This window comes from Dromiciops gliroides, chromosome 2 (genome assembly GCF_019393635.1).
Source record: "Dromiciops gliroides isolate mDroGli1 chromosome 2, mDroGli1.pri, whole genome shotgun sequence".
Lineage (NCBI taxonomy): Eukaryota > Metazoa > Chordata > Mammalia > Microbiotheria > Microbiotheriidae > Dromiciops > Dromiciops gliroides.
The window spans coordinates 566,230,358-566,253,313 of NC_057862.1; the positions used below are offsets into that span (position 1 = coordinate 566,230,358).

The 22,956-nt window shown below is 38.2% G+C and overlaps 2 protein-coding genes across 4 annotated transcripts in view; one reads left to right on the forward strand and one right to left on the reverse strand.

Moving 5' to 3' along the window:
- The window catches only part of NDUFAF5 (NADH:ubiquinone oxidoreductase complex assembly factor 5), a 30,614-nt gene extending 12,022 nt beyond the window's left edge, over positions 1-18,592 (reverse strand). The window contains exons 1-7 of one of the 3 annotated variants that reach the window (XM_043988465.1): positions 18,303-18,592; positions 14,318-14,358; positions 9,860-9,923; positions 8,551-8,598; positions 8,347-8,450; positions 4,606-4,645; positions 1,743-1,940 (exon numbers count right to left, since the gene is read on the reverse strand). In XM_043988465.1, coding sequence (XP_043844400.1) covers positions 1,743-1,940; positions 4,606-4,645; positions 8,347-8,450; positions 8,551-8,598; positions 9,860-9,923; positions 14,318-14,358; positions 18,303-18,551 — 744 coding nt within the window. In that variant the 5' untranslated portion in view covers positions 18,552-18,592. Of the gene's footprint in view, positions 1-1,742; positions 1,941-3,140; positions 3,225-4,605; positions 4,646-8,346; positions 8,451-8,550; positions 8,599-9,859; positions 9,924-14,317; positions 14,359-18,302 lie in introns of those variants that run through there. The other 2 variants (XM_043988466.1, XM_043988467.1) reach the window with 2 other exon arrangements.
- A 185-nt stretch (positions 18,593-18,777) lies between these two features.
- ESF1 (ESF1 nucleolar pre-rRNA processing protein homolog) overlaps positions 18,778-22,956 on the forward strand; it is a 105,804-nt gene continuing 101,625 nt past the window's right edge. Inside the window, exons 1-2 of the mRNA XM_043983167.1 lie at positions 18,778-19,001; positions 19,955-20,626. Coding sequence (XP_043839102.1) covers positions 19,990-20,626 — 637 coding nt within the window. The 5' untranslated portion in view covers positions 18,778-19,001; positions 19,955-19,989. The remainder of the gene's footprint in view (positions 19,002-19,954; positions 20,627-22,956) is intronic.

Sequence of the window (22,956 nt, forward strand, 5' to 3'; positions counted from 1 at the left end):
CTTTCCTTTCCAATCCATCCTTCATGTAAATGTCAGAAATTGACTTTTGAAAACATCAAGTAGTTACATATACAAGCCATATATATTGTTCTATATACTGACTATAAAGATTATTACAATGTATAATCTTAATCAGGATTTTGCCTTGGGCCCTCTTTTTCTTTTCTCCCTCTATACTATTTCACTTGGCGAACTAATCTGCTTCCACAGATTTAATTATCACCTCTACGCTGAGGACTCCCAAATCTACCTATCCTGGTCTTTCCTCTCTGCTGACCTCCAATCTCACGTTTCCAAATACCTTTCAGACATCTCAAACTGGCTGTCCACTAGACATTTTAAACTCAACATGTCCAAAACCAAATTCATTATCTTTCCTTCTAAACCCTCCTCAGTCCACCTTCCTTATTACTCTAAGGGGCAATACCATCCTCCTAGTTCCTCAAGTTCAAAAGATAGGTGTCATCTTCAAGTCCTTCTTATCTCTTCGACTCCTCATTATCTCTCCACTCCTTCTCCCACCCCCCAATCTATTGGGGCGTGGCCTACTGATTTCACCTATGCAACATCTACACAAAGGCAATAGCCTATTGGTGAGTCTGGCCTGGTTCAAGTCTCTCCCCCGTCTTTTTATTCAGTCACTAAAGTGATTTCCCCCTCTACTCACTGAACTCCAGTGGCCTCCACACCCCCAGGATCAAATACAAAATGCTCTGTTTGGTATTTAAAGCCCTTTATAACCTAGGTGGCCCCTTCCAGTCTTCTTACATCTTACTGTTCCACATGTATTCTTTGACAGTAACACTGGCTTTCTGGCTGTTCCACGAACAAGAAACTCCATTTCAGTGCTCCGGTCACTTCCCAGACTGTCCCCCACACCTGAAATACTCCTGCTCTCATCTCTATCTACTGGTTTCCCTGGCTTCCTTTAAGTCCCAACTAAAATCCCATCTTCCACAGGAAGTCTTTCTGAATCCCTCTTGGTTCTAGTGCCTTCCCTCTGTTATTTCCAATAAATAGGAAACAATGTATATTTTTGTGTAGCTTGTATACAGAGTATATTTATATAGCTGTATATAGCTTGTTTGTACATATGTGCTTCCTTGTTGTCTTCCCCATTTGATTCGTGAGTTCCTTGAGAGCAGGACTGTCTTTTGCCTCATATTGCATCCCCAGTGTTTACAAGAGTGCCTGGCAATTAATACATTTTTATTGACTATTGACTATTCTTCATACCAGTCATGTTACTTCCTCTACATAAAAAAAAAATTTCATTAGGTCCTTATTGATAAAGAAAGAAAAGTTAAAACTGTACTTGGCATTTAAGGCCCTCCATAATCTGGTATAATTGTACAGCCTTATTTCTAACTCTTCTCCAAATAATCTATGCTCCAACCAAACTGGGCGAGTCTTTGACCTCCAACACATCCTACATTTTCTCTCTGTGCCTCTGCTTCTCCCCCCACCCCCCATTCTTGGAACTTATCATCTTTTCTGAGAGGGGGCAATTGCATTTATGCTGTTTTTTAAAAAGTGAATTACCTAAGCAAAGATCATAAATTAAATTGCTAGAGATCAATTAAGTACTAATAAGACTTTTTTTTTTTACTGAAAATTGTGGTACTTGGAATTTGAATAATAACATCAGTGTTTCCAACATTCCTTCAAGATCAAGAAAATTTTTTAGTTGTTTCCAAGCTGCACAACTGATAGGTTACTTCATTTCCTTTCTTAATAGTTACCACAGTCAGTGTATTAAAACCAGCTCTTCCCAGCAGATGACCCAGATCACTGACAGCAGTGAAAGGAGAAATGTGTGGAGAAAATCCTCCTTCTCTTTCCAGTTCTGCTAATTGTAAAGAACATCGAAGCTCAAAGAGTGTGTCTCCTCCAAACATTGCACCAATAAATACTCCATCTGGTTTTAAAACATAATGAATCTGTAAGACAAACAAAAAAATCTGCTCAGAATAACTACTAATCCAAAAGTTAATGCTATTTACATTTCTGGATTAATTTAGAGGGCAAATAACAAATTTATTCATGCATGCAACAATTTAATATCATATTGTTAATCGCTCACACATGGAGTACAGGCGAATACATTAAATGAGCTGACGTTCTAACCAATAACTTCTTCACATAAATGACAACTATTGCTGTGCAATTCATTCATTCAGCCATCATAGAGCCAGGAGTAGAATCATTTGTATGTTTAAACACTGCATAATATGAAACATAAGGATACCTTTTTTTATTGAATAGATGTTCTCTCACTGATGATTTTCCTGCCTTTAAAACTAATTTCCAACTAATAACTTTAGCCGATCAACATCAGAAGTGAATTGGATGACCACATTCTTTTTTTTTTTTTTTGGTGGGGCAATGGGAATTAAGTGACTTGCCCAAGGTCACACAGCTAGTAAGTGTCAAGTATCTGAGGTCCCATTTGAACTCAGGTACTCCTGAATCCAAGGCTGGTGCTTTATCCACTGTGCCACCTAGCTGCCATGACCACATTCTTATTCAAAATTTTCAACTCTTTTTCAAACTATATTCTGGACTATGGTAAAATATTTGGCAATATTTTGATCTTGATAAGGAAGGGAGATCCTAGTTTAAGACAGGGCTCATTAAATCATAAAAACCATGAATTTAACACTTAAAAATATTAAAAAAGCAGTATTCAAGGGGGCAGCTAGGTGGCGCAGTGGATAGAGCACTGGCCCTGATGTCAGGAGTACCTGAGTTCAAATCCGGCCTCAGACACTTAACACTTACTAGCTGTGTGACCCTAGGCAAGTCACTTAACCCCAATTGCCTCACAAAAAAAAAAAAAAAAAAGCAGTATTCAGAGACTGCCTTTACAGCAACCTTTTTAGTTCTGTCTCTATCTGCCAGTTAACTGAAGTTAATCCCAAGGTTTGTTCTGTTTTATTTTTTTTTCTTCCTATAACTTCCTTAGACACTTCAGCCACACTTGGAATGTAACAGTAATTTCACATTATATAGGAGCTTTATAAAACAATGAACTTTGGTGAGGTTAAGTAGTACAAATAAGTAACCTGCCCACAGTCAAAGAGTTAATAAGAGACAGAACCAAGATGAGGGAAACACTCACTCTCCCCTCTTTAATCTACCTTCCACAGCCTGCAAAGGGATTTTCCTCAAATGCTGGTCAGATCATGTCAGCCTTCTACTCAATAAACACTGCTGGCTGGATTCTAGGATCAAATATTATTTCATCTTTATTTTATCCCTTTTTAAAATCTCTAATTCTCTAAGTTTCATAATGTATATAATTCACAGAATCAAAGAATTTTAGTTAGAATTCACCTAGTCTAAACCATATATGACCAAACAGAATCCCCACTATAACATACTCAGCAAGAGATCAGTCAGTTTTTGTCTTAAATCCTCCAAGGAAGGGGAACCCATCATCTCCCAAAGAAGTCCATTCCACTGTGCGATAACCCTAATTGTCTAGCAATTTTCCTCACACCTAGCCTAAAATTGCACCACAGTAACTTTCATTCATGGTTCCTTGTTCCATCCTCTTGGCCTTATCAAGACAAGTCTAATCCCTCTTGCATACGATAGCCCTTCAAACACTTGAAGAGAGCTGTCATATTCCTCTCCCCCCACCTCAAGTCCTCTCCAAGTTAAATGTATCCAATGCTTTCAATCTGCTGTCATATGACATAGACTAAAGGCCCTTCACTATCCTAGCTACCCTCCTCTGGACATTCTCTCCCTTATCAATGTCATTCTTAAACCACAGCATCCAGAACCAGTACGATACTTCCAAACACAAGATGTGTCTATAGAAAAGTTTAATAGGATCACCACCTCTCTTATTCCTAGAAGTTATATTTCTCCTAATGAAGAAGCTGTCACCCTCCTAATTAGCTTTATTGGCTGTCACATCATACTAGTGACTCATATTGAACTTGAAATACACTACAACCCCCAGTTATTTTTAAAAATATTCGCTGTGTAACCATGTCTTCCCATCTAATAGTTATAGCACAACACTTAGGGTTTAATAAAAGCTTGTTGACTGATTGTTGTGAAGATGCTTTTACAATTACAATAGATGATATATCGGTCCATTTTTATCATTTGTAAATAAGTAAATATAGATGCACTGGAGAAGTATATTTTATTTTTTTTTTAAATTGAGGAATGTGCAATCAAAAAAATCTGGAGAATACTGACTTCTATCACTACTCTGGTAAATTATCATTTAACTGATCATGATATTTCTTGTACTTCTGTCATACAGTTGTATAACTTTTTACATATTTATACTTTATTTCCTTAATTAAGTTTTTAATCTTAATAACTTGTAAAAAATATTTCTCAGTATCCCTCAGACCACCTACTAATATACCAGGCATACAGTTAGCTCAATAAATATTTACTAATTTAATTCCAAGATGACACTTCAAATGTTTAATCTATAAACAAATTTCAAACTAAATTATTTTAGAGTTTGTGTAGCTATATTAATTTCTTCAAACTCAGAATTACCATGGTATATTTAATGATATACTCATAATAGTATTATTAAATTATAATAGATGTATCAATATTTTTTCTTACCTGTTTAAATGCTCTAGGAAGATCATTCACCCAATGTAAACTGAAATATAAAAACATTTATTATGATTTAATGCAAAAAAAAAAGTTAATCTAGAGGCATACTGCCTTAAAACAAGGGTTCTACAAGCCTACTGGGGGCTCTCATACTAAGGAGCAAAGGGATAGCTTTCAAGTGTTTGATTACTTAATCTCTATCCTAGTAATTTTCATCATTTTATTTGAAAGAAAACCTGTGTTCTAGTCCCATCTCTGCTAGTGACTAACTATGGGACCCTTAGGCAAGCAATTTCAACTCTGTAGAAATCATTTCTTTATCTGTAAAATGAGGGAGTTAGAGGAGATGATCTCTAAGGTCCTTTCTAACTATAAAATTCTATTCTGTACAACAACAATATGTTAAGGAAGAAATTCAGTATACTAGCTTTACTACCAATTTAAACCATATAAATGGGAAACAGTATGGCACAAGGTTAATAGTGATGGATTTTGAGTCAGAAGGCTCATTTGTCAAATGAGGAGGATTAGATTATGTGATAGCTGAAGTCCCTTCCAAATCTAAATCTAAAATCATCGTTCTGTACTTTAAAAGGCTAGCAGTGACTTAGCATTCTGTTTCTATAGTAGCTAAGGCAAGAAAGTTAATTCCCATTGCTACCACAGCTAACACGTAGCTTAAATAGCAAGGGCTCTACTATAGCCCAAGTCCTTATTATGAAAAAACGAGGACTTATTTGCAAGTTCAAATGCAGTAACTACTACAATAAAACAATGCATTTCAGTTCTAAAAAAACTCTCCATTTGATCAAGGTCTTTTAAACAGGTTTCAATCGTTTAAAAGGATAATTTATTAGCAGACCTAAACATTCCAAAGCAAAGGCAAAAGACAATTTTTTTTTGTGGGGCAATGAGGGTTAAGTGATTTGCCCAGGGTTACACAGCTAGTAAGTGTCAAGTGTCTGAGGCTGGATTTGAACTTGGGTACTCCTGAATCCAGGGCTGGTGCTTTATCCACTGTACCACCTAGCTGCTCCCACAAAAGACAATTTTTTAAATTTTACTGCTAAGTATGGTAACTCTGTGACTAGATAAATAATTTACTATTCTTCAAAACAAACAAAAAGCCAGAAACATAAAAGAGCATGTAACATTTAAGTCTACCTCCTGTTGGAAACTGTTCTCTCCAATATTTAGATCAGAAACTGATAAAATATAGCAAAGAATTTAACAAACACCATATATTGTTGTTCATCACTCATGTATTCTATTCTTAATGTCCTTAAGTAATCATCCATCTAGGTAAGAATTCTATCATTCTTATTAATAAACCATAAATGAGAAATAAGCATTTATCACACAAACCTAAACTGATAGAAATTTTTTTATAATCCTACTTTAGGTGCATCTGCTATAGCCTGAGCTAAATGAAATTTTTACTTATTTTTAATAACAATAATCTTCAAATTTATTTTTCATGTGCTTTCCATTTAGTTTTATAAGTCCAACATCTACTACGTGACAAGCACTGTGCTAGTTGATGGGGCTACAAAGACAAAAACAGAATATCTGCATCATAGAGCTTATATACTATGTATCTATAACAGTGGGGCAGCTAGATGACACAGTAGAGCATCATGCCTGGAGTCAAGAAAATTTATCTTTGTGAGCTCAGATTTGGGCAACTCACTTAATCCTGTTTACCTCAGTTTCCTCATCTGTAAAATAAACTAGAGAAGGAAATGGCAAAGTACTTTAATATCTTAGCCCAGAAAATTCCAAATGGGGTCATGAAGAGTCAGATGTGACTGATAAATGACTGAACAACAACAAAACAAACCCACATCTATGTCACCTTACACTTAAGATATTAAGGTGGTGGGGGCAGGGTGTCAAAAATATAAGTCAACCAGGCTGCCTTAGGAGGTAGGTTCCCAGTCAGTTCTTCAGGCAGAGAGAGAAGCTAGATGACCACTTATCAGGAATGTAGGAATTATTTTTTAAATACAGTTTTTACTTGAAGACCTCTTAAATCTAACATTAGAGTTGAGATTCTGTATGATTCTTTCCATTTTACAGATAGGCAAAATTGGATATAATAGAGCACTAGATTTAGAGATAGAAGTCTTTGAATCCGGGATCTGTTATTTACCCATGGGCAAGTCACTTAGCTTCTCTGGGCATCAGTTTCCTTATTTGTAAAATTAGGGATTGTGTGGGATTATATCTAAAATCGTTTCCATCTCTAAATTGTATGACTCTGTAAGACTTACTTGTTCCAGGTTAACAGCAAGTTAATGACATCATAGAGGCTAGAACTTGTCTTCTTTCCTAACAGTGGACTATTTCTACTAAACCAATGCTTTCTAATCATTTTTGTTTAATGAGAGCACAATGGGAATTTCTACATTTTACAGGGTAGGTATAGTGAGGTAGGATGCCTTGTCAATAATGAAAATCGGTGTACATGGCTATGCTGGTGAAAATGCTATGGCCCAACTATGTGGAAAAAATTACACATGACTAGGGAACATGTATAGAGAAATTGCAATAATCAGCTGCCAAATTAGAGGATCTGAGATTAAAAGACCCACAATGTTCAAGATGAGAATCAAAAGGCAGAAAGGATATAAGTACATGGCACAAAGGGAGAAATGGTCCTAGAGGAAAAGCCAGACTACCCAATGTGTTGCACTAACTGATTTTTTTTTTTTGGGGGGGGGGGGGGTTGGTTAAGTGACTTGCCTAGGGTCATACAGCTAGTAAGTGTTAAAGTGTCTGAGGCTGAATTTGAACTCAGGTCCTCCTGACTCCAGGGCTGGTGCTCTATCCACTGCACCACCTAGCTGCCCCACACTAATTGATTTTTTAAAAAACTATTTTAACCACTATCAAATTGTTTTTTCAGATCTGGCACTACTAGGCCCCCTTACTTCCATTTCTTTTTATTATTTCCTTCAACATTTTTTTTTTGCCTCCACATGAATTTCTTTCTTTTTTTTTCAGGGCAATGAGGGTTAAGTGGCTTGCCCAGGGTCACACAGCTAGCAAGTGTCAAGTGTTTGAGGTCAAATTTGAATGCAAGTCCTCCTGAATTCAGGACTGGTGCTTTATCCACTGTGCCACCTAGCTGCCCCCATGAATTTCATTATTTCCCTAGTTCTTTTTTTTTTTTTAAGTGAGGCAATTGGGGTTAAGTGACTTGCCCAGGGTCACACAGCTAGTAAGTGTTAAGTGTCTGAGGCCGGATTTGAACTCAGGTACTCCTGACTCCAGGGCCGGTGCTCTATCCACTGCGCCATTTCCCTAGTTCTTAAAAGTAATCTTTTGGTAGTTTTAATATCATTTTTATTATAGTGATTTATTATACACATTCTAATTAATAGTCTTCCAATTATTTCGGTCTGTCCATTTTTGCAAAGAATATTCACATCTGTACTTATATAATTCTTATAGATATTTTGGCAGATAAACTCAATTATTTTCTATATTCTGTTTTTATATTCTCTTTATATTTCTGTTTCTATATTTTCTTTTTAGCTCTTCCTACTGGGTTCTACTGATACTATGTAGAAATGCTGATATGTGTGGATTTACTTTATCCTACAAATGTTCAAGATTATTAATTTTTTCAATGAACTGATGCAGACATGCAGACTGAACTATATGTTCTCTTAAAGTTAAACCTTTGTAGCAAGAATTATTGATAGAGCATCAAAGGAAATAAATTAAAAATGAAATGCCAACCTTAAACTGCTAACAACCAGATCAAATGTATTTTCTTTGAAGGGAAGAAATTCTTCATCAGCTAACACACAGACAGTAGGTATTTCTGTTTCTAAGGTGTTTTTCTATAATTAAAAAAGATTAAGACTCATCTTACAGAATGCCAATTACTAACTCAATCATCAATACTAAATTGGTATCAATACAGTGTTATGAACTACATACCAAAGCATTTTCTGCAATGTCTGCTTGGAAAAATTTTCCAACAACTTCCTACAGAAAAATAACACAAATCTGGTTAAACCAATAACAGATTTGCCACTGAAATTGCTAAAGAGGATAAAATTATAAATACTGATGATTTTTGAGCAATAAAAGCCTTATGAAGTAAAACTTTCTAAAAAAAAAGTACAGAATAATACAAATTCGATTACTTACAAGAGATAAATTTTAAAATGTATACAATTAACCTTCACTAATAAGATGGAGAACACTGTTGTGGGTAAATACAATCTAAAAACCAAACCTGTTTTTAAGTGACCGGAACCAGGCACAGACAGAAGGGAAAAGAGAAAGACATCCCTTCCCCTCCACCCCAAATATAAGCTCTTTGAGGGCAAGGAATGTTTAATTTCCTGTTTACATGCCCAGCATCTAGTATAATGCCTGGTACACAGAATGTGCTTAATAAACATTTGTTTAAATAAACTGAAGAACCCAGGATGCCTTGTAACGTACCTACTAAGTATTAGAACATATTCAATATTTGTCGTTTGAGTGATGACTCAATTCAATTTACAATCCATTTATTCTGCAATGTCTAACAAAAAATAGAACAAATGTAAAAATTGAATATCTATAATCAATAGCCTAGGTCATTTGGTTAGTCAAGCAACTTGCATTTATTAAGCACCTACTCTAGTTTCAATTTAGCTATTTCTTTTTGGGAACATTGATAAAAGTTTGAAACTGGTAAAAATGAAAGAGAATTATGGATAAGGTATTTTTTTTTAAACATGTATTTAATGCAAACACTCATTGTACTATAAATGTGACCATTCAAGAAAACTGATTGTAGAAACACCTTTGTACAAATGAAAAGGAAAAAACGAACATAAATATTACTAGCCTTTGGAGAAAGAATGTGACAAGTATTATAAATAAAAATGAAAGAAGAGTCAGTGAGGAGAAAAACAGAAAACAGATTCTAGCATTTTTATGCTACATATATTCTTTTTTTTTTGTTTGTTTGTTTGTTTGTTTGTTTTGGTGAGGCAATTGGGGTTAAGTGACTTGTCCAGGGTCACACAGCTAGTAAGTGTCAAGTGTCTGAGGCCAGATTTGAACTCAGGTCCTCCCGAATCCAGGGCTGGTGCTTTATCCACTGAGCTGCCCCTATGCTACATATATTCTGACAAATGAAAAATGTATATTTTACATATTTCTATCATTTTATTAGGACTTAGATGAAATTTTTACTTAAAATGTCAATAATTTTATCATTTCTGAAAGAAAAATCTTCACATAAATATACCTTATTTAAATGTTGTGCTATATAACCTCTTCCACAGCCAACATCCAAAGCAAGGGGAAAATCTCTACAGAAGAAGAAAAAAAAAGATATTTTGATAGTACCACAACACATGAAATAATTTATAAGTTAACATTTGTATTACATTTTTATAAATAGTTATCTCAACTTTTAAGATTAGCTTAGGATTTGGGAGGCTCCAAAGCAAAGTGTGAGAGACCAAAGAGGTAGTAAGGTGCCTACTAAACTGAAGGTCTACACAGCGTTTGTGCTGACCTCATTGTTAATATGCCTGTGAACCCTGAACAACATACCAGCACCATGCCAGGAAACTGAACTGCTTCCATTTAAATTGTCTTAGGAAGATTCTGAAGATCACCTGGCAAAAAAAGGTACCAGACACTGAGGTCCTCTTTTAACTAAACTGCCAAGCATTCAAACTCAACTACAGAGAGCACAACTCCAATGGCCACATTGTTTGAATGCCAAAAGTAGTCTGAGGAAAAAGCAGAAATGGGAAAGTCAAGTTTTGCAAATGCTTTTCTAATATAGAAAGAAATTATTAGATTTAATTGGATGAAGCAGATCCTTGGTACGTGAAGAGCCACATAGGTTTGCTTGCTTTGGCCAAAAAGTCCTTTTGGACTACTTTGCTTTGAGTTCTGTATTGGCAGTGGAATATTCCCTAGTCCTCACTGCTACTCTGACTTCCCTCTGCTGCCATCATTCACTATGCATATTTAACACCTGTAGCTAGATGGCACAGTGGATAGAGCACCAACCCTGGATTGAGGAGAATCTGAGTTCAAATCTGGCCTCAGACACTTGACACTTACTAGGTGTGTGACCCTGGGCAAGTCACTTAACCCCAACTGCATCACCAAAAAAAACCCAAAACAAAACAAAAAAACCCCCACCCACTTGAGATCCAGGTGGCCATTCTCTATCAGTGCCTGGTTTATTTACTGTGTTTTTTTTCACCTCTTCACTCTTCCCAGTAGCTGAGAGGTATGAGAGAAAGTATAGTCAGTACTAGGAAGCACAACCATGGGATAAGCATCATCGGGAAGAAGCCAAGTATCAATAGATGACAGAAGATAGGAAAAAGAAAGGAAGAGTTTGGGATGAAAATAAGTTTGTACATTATAGAGCAGATTTTTCAGAGAGCACAGTGGAAGGGCTAGGCAGAACTAAAGAGGACATTGAGAGACGGGGTTGAGATAGATGGGAAAGAGGGAGTAGACAGCTAGGGTTAGGAAAGAGGTTTGTTCTTTAGCATTTGAGGGTTTGGTGTCACTGGAATAGGAGAGTAAAAGGAGACAGAAAGATGCTAACCATTGGGGAATTAATCAAGGCAGAGACTACCACTATACAAAGAACAAGAAAGAAGACTATGAAGAAACTATGAAATAAGAAATCAGTAAATGTGACATAGTAGGAAGAAGCAGTAGAATGCAGTTCTCCCCTACATGTATTTCCTTAAAAACCTAGAAAGAGCATGAAAGAGAAATCCCTTTTTGAATTTCTGGATTTGTTTAGGAAACCCAAGGAGAAAATAGAGTCTTTTTTTCCAGCTCAAAGTCAGCAGTAGGAAAATAGACAAAGGTGTCTGGGGCGTAGGGATAAGTTTAGTCAGAAGACAACCAAGCAGAGCCCTCTAGTAGAGGGATTATACTAGGGCAATGAGTTGTTTAGTATATGGCAGGGACAGGCCTGATATGTAGCTCTTCAAAGAGTAAATTAACAGCTTGGTTACTTTAACCCCAGACTGGAATCCAAATCCCAGTGTACACTGAGGAGGGGACCTGTGCCTAGACACAGAAACAGCCCATTGGAGTTCTAACAAGGGGACCTGCACCAAGGGATAGTAACAATCTATTGCAGTTCCAACCAAAACTCAAACCTAATTGGTGTCACCCAGACCTGAACCCAATTGAGGAACCTTCGAAGCTCAGAAAAGAGCAATGATCAGACTTTACCCTATATCAGACATCACTGAGAGCAGGGCAAGTCTACATGTGGGTATCTATCCAGAACCACCTCTGAGCACCTTCAAAATCAGAGTACTTAATCCATACAGCAGCAGCTGGATTCGAGAGAACGCAAAGTAAGACCAATCAAGACCCAAAAGTCCCAATTTAGAAAGTGAGGCTGCAAGAATGAGTAAAAAGAAAAAAGACTACCATAACAAAGTACTATTATTGATTCACTTAATAAATATTCATTAAGCACCTAGTATATGATAAGTGCTGAGGATATAAAAAGAGGCAAAAGACAGTCTCTGCCCTCCAAGAGCTCATAATCTAACAGAGGAGACAACATGCAAACAAATATTTTCAAATAAAACAAATATAAAATAATTAACAGAGGGAAGACACTAAAATTATGAGGGATGAGGTACGGCTTCCTGAAGAAGGTGGGATTTTAGTTGGGAGTTAAAAGAAACCAGGGAAATCAGTAGTCAGCAGAGGAGGGACAATGTTCTAGGCATGGAACAGCCAGAGAAAATGCCTGGATTGAGAGTTGGAATATCTTGTTTGTAGAACAACCAGGAGCCACTATCATTGGAAGAAGAGTACACATTGGGGAGAAAGGTACAAGAAGACTGGAAAGGTAGGAGGGGGCTACTGAAGGATTTTGAATGCCAAACAGGGAATTTTGTATTTGCTCCTAGAAGCTATAATAGAAAGCCACTGAAGTTAATGGAATAGGGGAGTGACAAGATCAGACCTTGTTTTTAGGAAAATCACATTAGTAGCTGAATAAAGGATGGATTGGAGTGGGGAGAAACTTGTGTCAGGAAGACCCACCAACAGGTTATTGCAATAATCAAGGAATGGGTTGATGCCTGTGCCAGAATGGTGGCAGTGTCAGAGGAAAGAAGGGAGCATATTTAAGCAATGTTACAAAGGTTAAATCCACAAGCTTCGCTTGGCAACAGTTAGGCTATTGGGGCGACAGATAGTGAAGAATACAGGATGATTCCTAGGTTTTGAACTTGATGGACTGTGAAGATGGTGTTGCCCTCTACACTAATAGAGAAGGTAGGAAGTAAAGGGTTTAGGAGGGAAGATAATGAGTTGTTTTGGACAGACTGAGTTTAAGGTGTTTATTGGACATCTAGTTTGAGATGTCTAAAAGTCAGTTGGGAGATGCGAGATTGGAGGTAAGGATATAGTTTGGGGCAAGAAGGTAGATTTGAGAATCACTAGCACAGAGAGTGAAATAGTACAGAGGGAAAGGAGATGATGGTACAGGACAAAACCCTGAGGAATACCTACGCTTAGAGGGCATGATCTGGAGGAGCCAGCAAAGGGAACACAAAAGTGGGTAGATAGGTAGAAGAAAAACCAGAGGAGAGGGGTGTCTCAAAAACTTAGAGTATTAATGAGAGAATGATCAGCAGTGTCAAGGGCTTCAGAGAATTCAAGGAGGATGAGGATTGAGAAAAGGGCACTGGGTTAGTTAACTAAGATACCAATGGTAACTTCAGAGAGGGCAAATTTAGTGGAATGATAAGGTTGAAAAACAAACTATAAAGGGGAAATAAAAGAGCAAGAAGAGAGAAAGTTGGGGGACCTATTGCAGATGGCTTTTTCAAAGCATTTAGCTACAAAGGGCACAAGAGATATAAGACAATAGTGGGGATGGAAGGATCAAGTGAGTGCTTTTTCAGGATGGGAGACACATGGCATATGAGCACTGGTTGAAGGAACTAAGAATGTTTGGGCAACAGGGGCTGCTAGATGGAACAGTGGATAGAGCACCAGCCCTGGATTCAGGAGGACCTGAGTTCAAATCCGACCTCAGACATTTAATACTTACTAGCTATGTGACCCTGGGCAAGTCACTTAACCCCAATTGCCTCACTTTAAAAAAAAAAACCAACAAGAATGTTTAGGCAAGAGAAAACTTAGTGGAGGACATAATAGCTGTCTTCAAGTATCTGAAAGGCTGTAATGAGATAGAGATTAGACGTGTTTTTTCTGGCCACAGATGGAAGGCCTGGAAGCAACAGGTAGAAGTGGTAAAGAGTTAAGTTTAGGCTTGAAACAAGCTAATGTGAGCTATTAAAAAGTAGACTGAGCTGCCTGTGGAGGTTGTAGGTTGCCCTACAATGGAGTACTTACAAGTGAAAACTAGATGAACAATTGTTATACCCTTGTCTGGGTAATAATCTGCACTAAAGATACTCTAATATCCCTTCCAATTGAAAAATTCTGTGATTCTGTCATGTAATGCAACAAGGGACAAATAACTAAGAACATGCTCCACTATTATTAAAGAAATAACAGGACATTGAAAGGAAGAGCTCTATTATATTGGGAGGAATTCTAGAATGACATAGACAAGAGTACACAAAATGAGAAGGTGTAGATCAGCTTCGGTCTGCATCGCTATAAAAAATCAAGATTTACGCTCAGAGTTGGTGATTCTTTGATAAGTTCATCATTACCTTACCTGGCTATATCATATACTCGATCAGCAACTCGACCACCAACCTAAAATAAAAAGAAATGACAAGATGATCAGGCTTCCCTAACAAGAATTAAATTCTGCAAGTTTATTAAATGCCTACTTTTTGTCATGCCCAACATTAGATGCTGGAGATACAATATATAAAATAAAAACAATCCTTGTCCTGGAGGAGCTTACAATCTACTACAGAGAAGAATGTATGTACAAAGATAAAGAAAAACAAAACATATAAAAAATAAATTAATCAACAAATATTTGTAAAGTATCTACTACGTACCAGACAGGGGCTTTGGGGATGTAAGTATAAAGAATGAAATGATCTTTACTTGCAAGGAACTTACATTCTAAAGGAGACAATAAATGCATATATTCAGCATAACTATAAAGTGAATAAATAAATATGTACAAAATAGTTAAAATAAGGCTATTTTGGAGAGAGGACTCTAGCAGTCAGGGGAGAAAAGGAAAGGCTTCATGCAAAAGATGGGACCCTACACCTTAAAGGAAAAAAGGGAGAGTATGAGATAGAAGGAAGGAAGGAATGTATTCCAGGCCCTGGGGACAACCAGTGCTTTGGGGGCAGAGATTGGGGGTGGGAAGAGAGCACTGATGGGAACTGGGAATCAGTAAAGACCCCCTGTAGGAGGTGGTACTTAAAATGAGCCTTGAAAAGGGCCAGGAGTTATGAGAGACAGAGGTGAGGTGGAAGGGCATTCCAGACACTATGGATAGCCTGTGAAAAAGTATGGAGGAAGGAAATGGAATATCAGCATCTAGGGGCAAAGGAGATAAAGTGCTAAAATTGGGAGTCAGGAAGACCTGAGTTTAAATTCTGCTTCAAACAAGTAGGTGTGCGACCCTGGGCAAGACACTGAACCTCTGCCTCAGTTTTCTCATCTATAAAATGAGGATAATAACAGCACCTACCACACAGGATTGTTGTGACGACCAAAAGAGTTATTTATAAAGCCTTTAGCAGAGTACTTGGCAGGTAGTAGGCAAGTAATAAACGTTTATTGATTACTGGTTAATATAAAAGAAATCTGAAAAGACAAGTGGAAGCCAAATTTGAAGGCTTTAAATGTCAGAGGAATGTGCACTTTATCTTAGAAGAAAAACAGATCCACTGAGCTTTATGAGGAGCTAAGTAACAATGTCTGTGCTTTAAGATACCAATTTGGCGCTGTTGCTGGATGGATCGAAGAGGGCAGAGGCCAGGAGGCTACTGAAGTAGTCCTGGCAAGAGGAGTCCATAAAAGCCTTGACTAGGGTAGCTGTAGTATGAAGTGGACAGAAGGCTTCAGACATGAAAGAAGTCTAGAAGAAAGGACTAGATTTGGAGTCAGGAAAATCTGAGTTTGAATCTGAGCAATCCACTTAGCCACCTTCAGCCTCAATTTCTTCATTTGTAAAACGGAGATATAGTAATAGAGTCAAGAGGATTATATGAGACAACTTACCTAAAGTACTTTGCAAACCTTAAAGCACTACATAATGCTTTTTAGAATGTAAATTTAGTCAACACTTGGCAACTGATCAGATGGTGGGGAAAGAGGAAGTGGTGGGAGGAGTCAAATGAAAAGGTGGGGAAGTGGATTGAGAAAAATAATGAATAACGTTCTGGACATATGTTTGAGATACCAATAGAAACATAGAGGGAGTAAAGTTCTGCATGCAGCTGCATGCAGAAGAAACTAGGGCTAGAGACACACATTTGGAAATCATCTGCATAGAGATGCTAGTAGAACCTAAGGAGGCTGATGAGATCAAGATAGTCATAGAGGTCCCTATATCTCTATACCTGGAATGAAATAGATATTTATAAAAATTTCTGGGACTGGAGATGGAAGAAGGGAAACAAGTTTCTCTTTTTTTCCCAATCACTTTTGTTTTTACTGTAGCTGCTCATGGCTGCCCATTAAATTATCTTTTCTTTTTGTATGTGCTCATGTGTATTTCTGTTATCTTCCCAGACTATAAACTCCAAGAGAGGACCATTCACTCTTTATTTCTGCATTTCTCAGGACTTAAACTAATGCTTAGACTAGAGTAGGCATTTAATGTTTGTTGATAGATTACTATTTGATTATTATACTAGTGTACAAATATAAGTCTGAAAACACAATGAAAGGTGATAGAATTTGGGAAACTCAAAATCTTATCTGTTTGCTAGTAGCCAAAGCTGTAACCTAAAGCACAGAGGAAGAGAAATCAAAGTCAAAGACCTGCATTCAGATCACAGCCTCTGATGTTTCTGTCATTGTTTAGTCAGTTTTTCAGTACTGTCTAATCCTTCATGACCCCATTTGGGATTTTCTTGGCAAAGATATTGGAGTAGTTTGCCCTTTCCTTCTCCAGCCCATTTTACAAATGATGAAACTGAGGCCGACAGGGTTAAGTAACTTGCCCAGTGTGGCACAGCTATTTAAATGTCCGAGGCTGGATTTGAACTCAGGTCTTCCTGCTCTATCTACTATGCCACCAAGCTACCCTTCTGCAGCTTACTGCCTGTATCTTTGGGCAAGTCACTTTTACCCTTCCTAGGCCTTATCTTCCTAGTCTATAAAAAGAGCAAGTTGTGTAAATGATTTTTAAGGTCCTTTCCCCACCTTCAGTCCTTATGTTCCTTTAAACTGACAACTGCTCTACATTCCATTAAGCAGTACCAAATACATCGAATGCATCTAAGATTCTTTATATAAAGTCAGTATGTTGTTTTTAGCATAAGCTTGTTTTAAATTATTTAACCATTTTGTTCATATTTTTAAGTCTAACTTAACAGGGGTTTTGGACATTCTAAATCTTCCATGTTTCTTGGTTTTTCTTCTTCTTTTTTGGTGAGGCAACTGGGTTAAGTGACTTGCCCAGGGTCACACAGCTAATTAGTGTCAAGTGTCTGCGGCCTGATTTGAACTCAGATCCTCCTGAATCTAGGGCCACTGAGTGCTCTATCCACTTCGACACCTAGCTATGCCCCTGGATTTTCCTGATTTACTTGTATGGTAACAGGTTTGTTTTACTTTTAGAGGAGAAAAAGGTTCTTTATATAAAACTGTTTTAGATTTGATAGTTTATGCAAGTATTTTCAAATGCAAGCTGACTTCATATTTGGAAAGGGTTTTGTGTTTCTTGCTTTCTCAATAGGTGAGGGAGAGGTGAGAGAAGGGAGAGACTGGAATTGAAAATAAAACTTGGGGGGGAAGGATGATTATGTTTATTTGAACTACTAAAGCAGGACTAGAAGAGTAAGCTTCTAGCTAGTAATGTTAACATTAATACTGCACTTTGCAAATATCATTCTGTCCTCAAAACAACCTTGGCAGGGTAGGTGCTATTATTATCCTCTTTTAACAGATTAGAGTGGATAGTGTTGAGACTAATCAGAAAGTCCTGAATTCAAATCCTGTTGCAGATACTTCCTAGCCATGTGACCTCAATTGACCTCTCCCAGTCTCAGTTTCCTCAGCTTTTATGAGGGCTGAGTTAACATATTGCAAATCGATCAGCAAACCTTAAGGAGCAAAATAAGTGCTAAATAGTAACAGCAGCAGTGATTGGGGCAGGATTCGAACTCAGTTTCATTAAAATATAAGTAAACTCTTGGAAGGCAGGGACTATTTTTGTCTTTCTATTCCCTACAGAATAGGTGTATTAGGGTGGGGGAGGGGGGAGAGTTGCTTTGTATCTCCAATACTTGCCATAGAACCTGGCACTTAAATGTTTGTTGACTGACCGCTGAACCAACTTGATTCGCATGTAAACCTGACTCCGAGTCCCAGAACTCTGGTCACCGGGTCATCCACCCGCCTCATCTCCTGCCTCCATGCTTCTGTCGAGGACGGTTCCTGGCATCCCTACCCGGAGAAGACTTTACCTAGGAATCCGACCCATTCCAGCCTCGAGTCGGCTGCCGCACGGCTGGCAGCGATTCGCGTCGAGGGAGACCCTCCCAAGTCGACGCCCTCACCTCTTCCTTCAGGTAGTCGTACTTCACGGGCTCCGGTTGCCGGGCCGCCCAGTTCTTCTGTTTCCTCTTCAACACCCGATCGAAGACATTCACGACTCCTGGGACGTCGCCGCCAAACGGGGAAGGGTACGAGGAAGTTCCCCGGGATCCACTCCGCCGGCCACCGCCGCAACCACAGCCCGCCCCTCGGGGGGGCGCCGGCTGACCAAGCCACCGCCGCCACCACTGGAGCCGGGCCGCTCTCAGCATGACAACCCGCTGCCCTCAACCTCCGCGTGACCTCCTCGCCTCCCGCGCCAACGTGCCGACAAGCCTGCGCGCTTACGTTCACGCGCATGCGCCGCGGCGTTACTAGCGTACACAAATTTCAACAGATTCGCTTAACGCGGAGTTCTAGTCTGAACCAGATCGCTTGCCGTAGCTCCAAAGCTTTGCGCAAAGGATTATGGGTCTGGGTTTCTCCACGTGATACTGTGAGGGGACTGGAGAAGTGAGCTGAGGTGTTTGGGGCGCTAAGTCGTGGTGTCGGAGTTGTAAGAGATTCAAAGAAAGGCGCTCGCCAAGGTGTACGGTCTTCTTGTCGGGAAGTTATAGTGGCCGCCCTCCTCGGTCTTCCTCTCCTTTCGGAAGGTAGACACTTTGGAAGAGCCGCCGAACCCTTCGAGTTCCGAGGGGCTTCCTCTTCTTGCACCGCGTGAGGTAGGGTGAACTGCTCATGTTCTGGCTCTGCCACCTTAAAAGCTGTGTGACCTCGGACAGACAGGTGACTCTGGACCTGAAGCAGGAAGGTCTGAGTTCAAATGCTATCTCAGGCGTTTCCTAGCTATGTGACCCTGGGAAAGGCACTTAACCTCTATTTATCTCAGTTTTCTCATCTGTAAAATGCGCATCCTAACAACAATCCCTTTCCCCCCCCTTCCCCTGTCGTCGGTTGTTTTGAGGATTAAATGAGACAATCATTTTAAAGCACGAAGTGAGATACATGTTTGTGTATCTCTCTCTATGTTACTGTCCTTATTAATTTTTACGAGACTTTTTCCCCTGAAAAATGAGATAATATAGGGTGTTCTCTCGTCCCTCCTTATTGAATTTGGGAGGTTGTGGGGCAGAGATTTCTAAATCATAGTTACAGGTGATTAGGAAGCCAAACCCTCTCATCCCTCTTTTGGGAAAAGAGCCCAGCGGTTTTCAACACATCACCAATATGTCAGTGAATCTAGGAGCCTGGAGCATAGAAAAAGAAAGCCAGTTGTTAGGTAGGATTCAGCTCTGAAATTTGATGATGGAATGGAAGTCCCTGTATTCATTTTGATATTTGATATATTGGAGGTTTTGTTAACACTTACTTATGTGACAATTTATTTGCTTAAAATTTCCTTGAAAAGGCGTGGTGTTCCTACCTTATTTGTTAGGTTTTCTTTAGTGCAGGGCGGTTATCCAGGGTAACAGTTTTCTGAGACAAGTGGAAAACCCGGTCAGAGCAGGAGGATGGTTTTTAAAAATTGAACTCAGGATGCATGTATAGATGTTGTAGCTGTAACCCAGCTTAGTAGAGACCAATGACTTTTATATGAATAGATTCAATGAAGCTTCCTTTAAAACTAATTATAATTATATTTTTTAATTTCATAATTATATTTTTTAATTTTTAGGTTATTCAAGGTTTTGGTCAACAAAGAAGCTTAAAATGGCAACAAAAGAAGAACTTATGAATGATGAACGGTTTCGCCGAATTACAAAGGACCCTAGATTTTGGGAAATGCCAGAAAAGGATCGAAAAATTAAGATTGATAAGAGATTTCGAGCAATGTTTCATGACAAAAAATTCAAGTTGAAATATACTGTGGATAAAAGAGGACGTCCCATAAATCACAGCAGTACAGAGGATTTGAAACGTTATTATGACTTATCAGATTCAGACTCTGATCTCTCAGATAAAAATAGTGAAGAATCAGACAAAAAGAAAACAAAGAAAAACACCCAGAAAACCAAAAAAGGAGATGCAAAAAAATTACTGGATGATAAGGAAAAGAGCAGCATTGTTAAGCAAAAGGAAGACTTTGGACATGGAAAAGAGTCAGATGATTATGAAAATACCTGGAAAACACAGAGTTCAAACAGAGCTAAGAAAATGCATGCACAAAATAATCTGCAAAAGGATAAAAAAGAATTGACAAATAAAGGCATAAAGAATCAAAAAGATGCCTTCATATTTAATGCAGACATATCCTCTAAAGGAAAACTAAAGGTATCAGAATTGGACACTAATAAAATGAAATCTTCCAAGATGAAGTTTCTCAAAGAGAAAGAGAAATGTGATTCAGGTTAGTTAAAAAATAAGTCTAAAGTTTTTATTGACTATAGTGTGTTTTTGTATTTTACTTTTTTTTTTTTGGTGGGACGATGAGGGTTGTGACTTGCCAGGGTCACACAGCTAGTGTCAAGTATCTGAGGCTAGATTTGAACTAAGGTTCTCTTGAATCCAGGGCTGGTGCTTTATCCACTGCACCACCTAGCTGCCCAACTTCTCTTTTTTAAAGTTAATATTTGAAGAGATTTTAAATGTAATTTGATAATATGGTAAAAAAAAAAATCTTGCTATTTTAGTAGTAATAACTGGGAAAAAATAACATATTAACTAAAAGTTAGTATGAAAATTTTGAGTGAGTACTATACAGGTTTATGGAATGAAGAGACTAATGAAAGTTTGAATCTTTAGCTAATCATTGATTTAGACTTATTTATGGCCACTATCCAAAAACATTCTGTAGTTTAGCCCCTACCGAATGAAATTGTTGAGGACTAAGGCATCTCTCTGACTTTAATTCAGTTTCAAGGCAGCTTGTGGAGGGGGGGGGGGGTTGTGTTGGAGGTGTTGGGAAAAAGAAAGGGTGGAAAGTAGATTTTTAAAAAATTAAATCTTGTTGTACTTTAATTCTGAATTATCACCCTTCTTTCCTCCACCCTGCCCCTCAATGAGAAAGAGAGAAAAGCATAATCCATTACAAATATGTATAGTCTACATTAGTCACGTACCAAAAAAAAAAGGAAATTGTGCTTGTCTGCCATGAGTCCATCAGCTCTCTATCTGAAGGTTTCATCAGGAGTCCTCTGGAATTGGGGTTGGTCGTTGTGTGGTTTAGTTACTGTCTTTCAGAGTTGATTATAGTCTCACTGTTATTGCATAAATCTATCTGATTCTGCTCAGTTCGTTTTTCACCAGTTCAGGTCTTCCTAAGTTTTTTTCTGAAATAATTCCCTTCATCATTTCTTGCATCACAATACTATTATTCACATTATACACCATAATTTGTTCAGTCACTCCCCAATTAATGGGCATCTGTTCAGTTTCCAGTTTTTTGCCACTACAAAAAGAGCTGCTATAAATATTTTGGTTCATATAGATCCTTTCTCTCTTTCTTTAATATCGCTGGGTCAAAGGATGAGCCAGTCAGGCATTTATTGTTATTATCAAGTGCTGACTAGTCACTTTGCTAAGCACCTGGGATACAAAGAAAGACAAAAAACAGTCCCTGGTCTCAGGGAGTTCACAATCTAAGGGGGAATCAGCCTAAATAATTAGGTATATATAAGATACAGGCAAAGTAGCTGGAGTGTCATCTTCCAGAAGTCTCTAGGAGGCTGGGGGGCTGGAGGGGAAGGAAAACAAGGGAGGTTCTGGCAGCAGGTGGCTTTTACTTGAAAGGAAGTCAGGGACACTAAATGCAGGAGGTGAGACTAAAGCCTTTCAGGCAGGAAGGACAGCCAGGACATAGACTCCAGAGATAAGGAATAGAGCTAGGGTGTACTGGAACTGGCTTGGATTGGCTTGTGAGAGCTGATTGTTAAATTTATATTCACAACTCAGAAATCAGCAAATACTACATATCAGGGCTTGATTATTGCTTTGTTGACTGTCTAGACTTAAGAAAGTGATGGAGAAAAAGTTAACATAGATTAAATTTAAAAGTATTTCGTGTGAACATTTTTTGTCCACTCCAGATCTGGTTGTTAAATATTTATCAGCATATCCCTGATATATAGTATCCTATGCCAGGAATTCTCTCAATTTGTAATCAGCTTCTATGGGTTCAATTTTAATCTAGAAATTTCCACATCTAAGCATCCAGTGTTTTGGGGTTTTTTTTGTTGTTGTTTGCTTTGTTTTGTTTTGCTCGACAATGAGGGCTAAGTGACTTGCCCAGGGTCACACAACTAGTAGGTGTCAAGTGTCTGAGGCTGAATTTGAACTCGGGTCTTCCTGAATCCAGGACTGGTGTTTTATCCACTGCGCCACCTAGCTGCCCCTAAGTATCCAGTATCTCAAACTGTATGTCCTATAACTGTTTCAAATTCAACAAATCTGAAACTTCCCTAAACCCTACAATCTTTTTTTTTTTAATTTAAAAAAAGTCTTCAAGGGGGGCAGCCCCTTCAGCATTTGTCATTTTCCTTTTTTATCATCTTATTCAGTCCGATAGGTGTGAGGGGGTACCACATAATTGTTTGAATTTAAATTTCTATAATTATTAGTTATTTAGAGATTTTTTTTTCCATATGGCTATTTATAGCTTGGATTTCTTCCTCTGAAAACTGCCTTTTCATATCCTTTGACCATTTGTCAGTTGAGAAACGACCCCTTTTCTTGTAAATT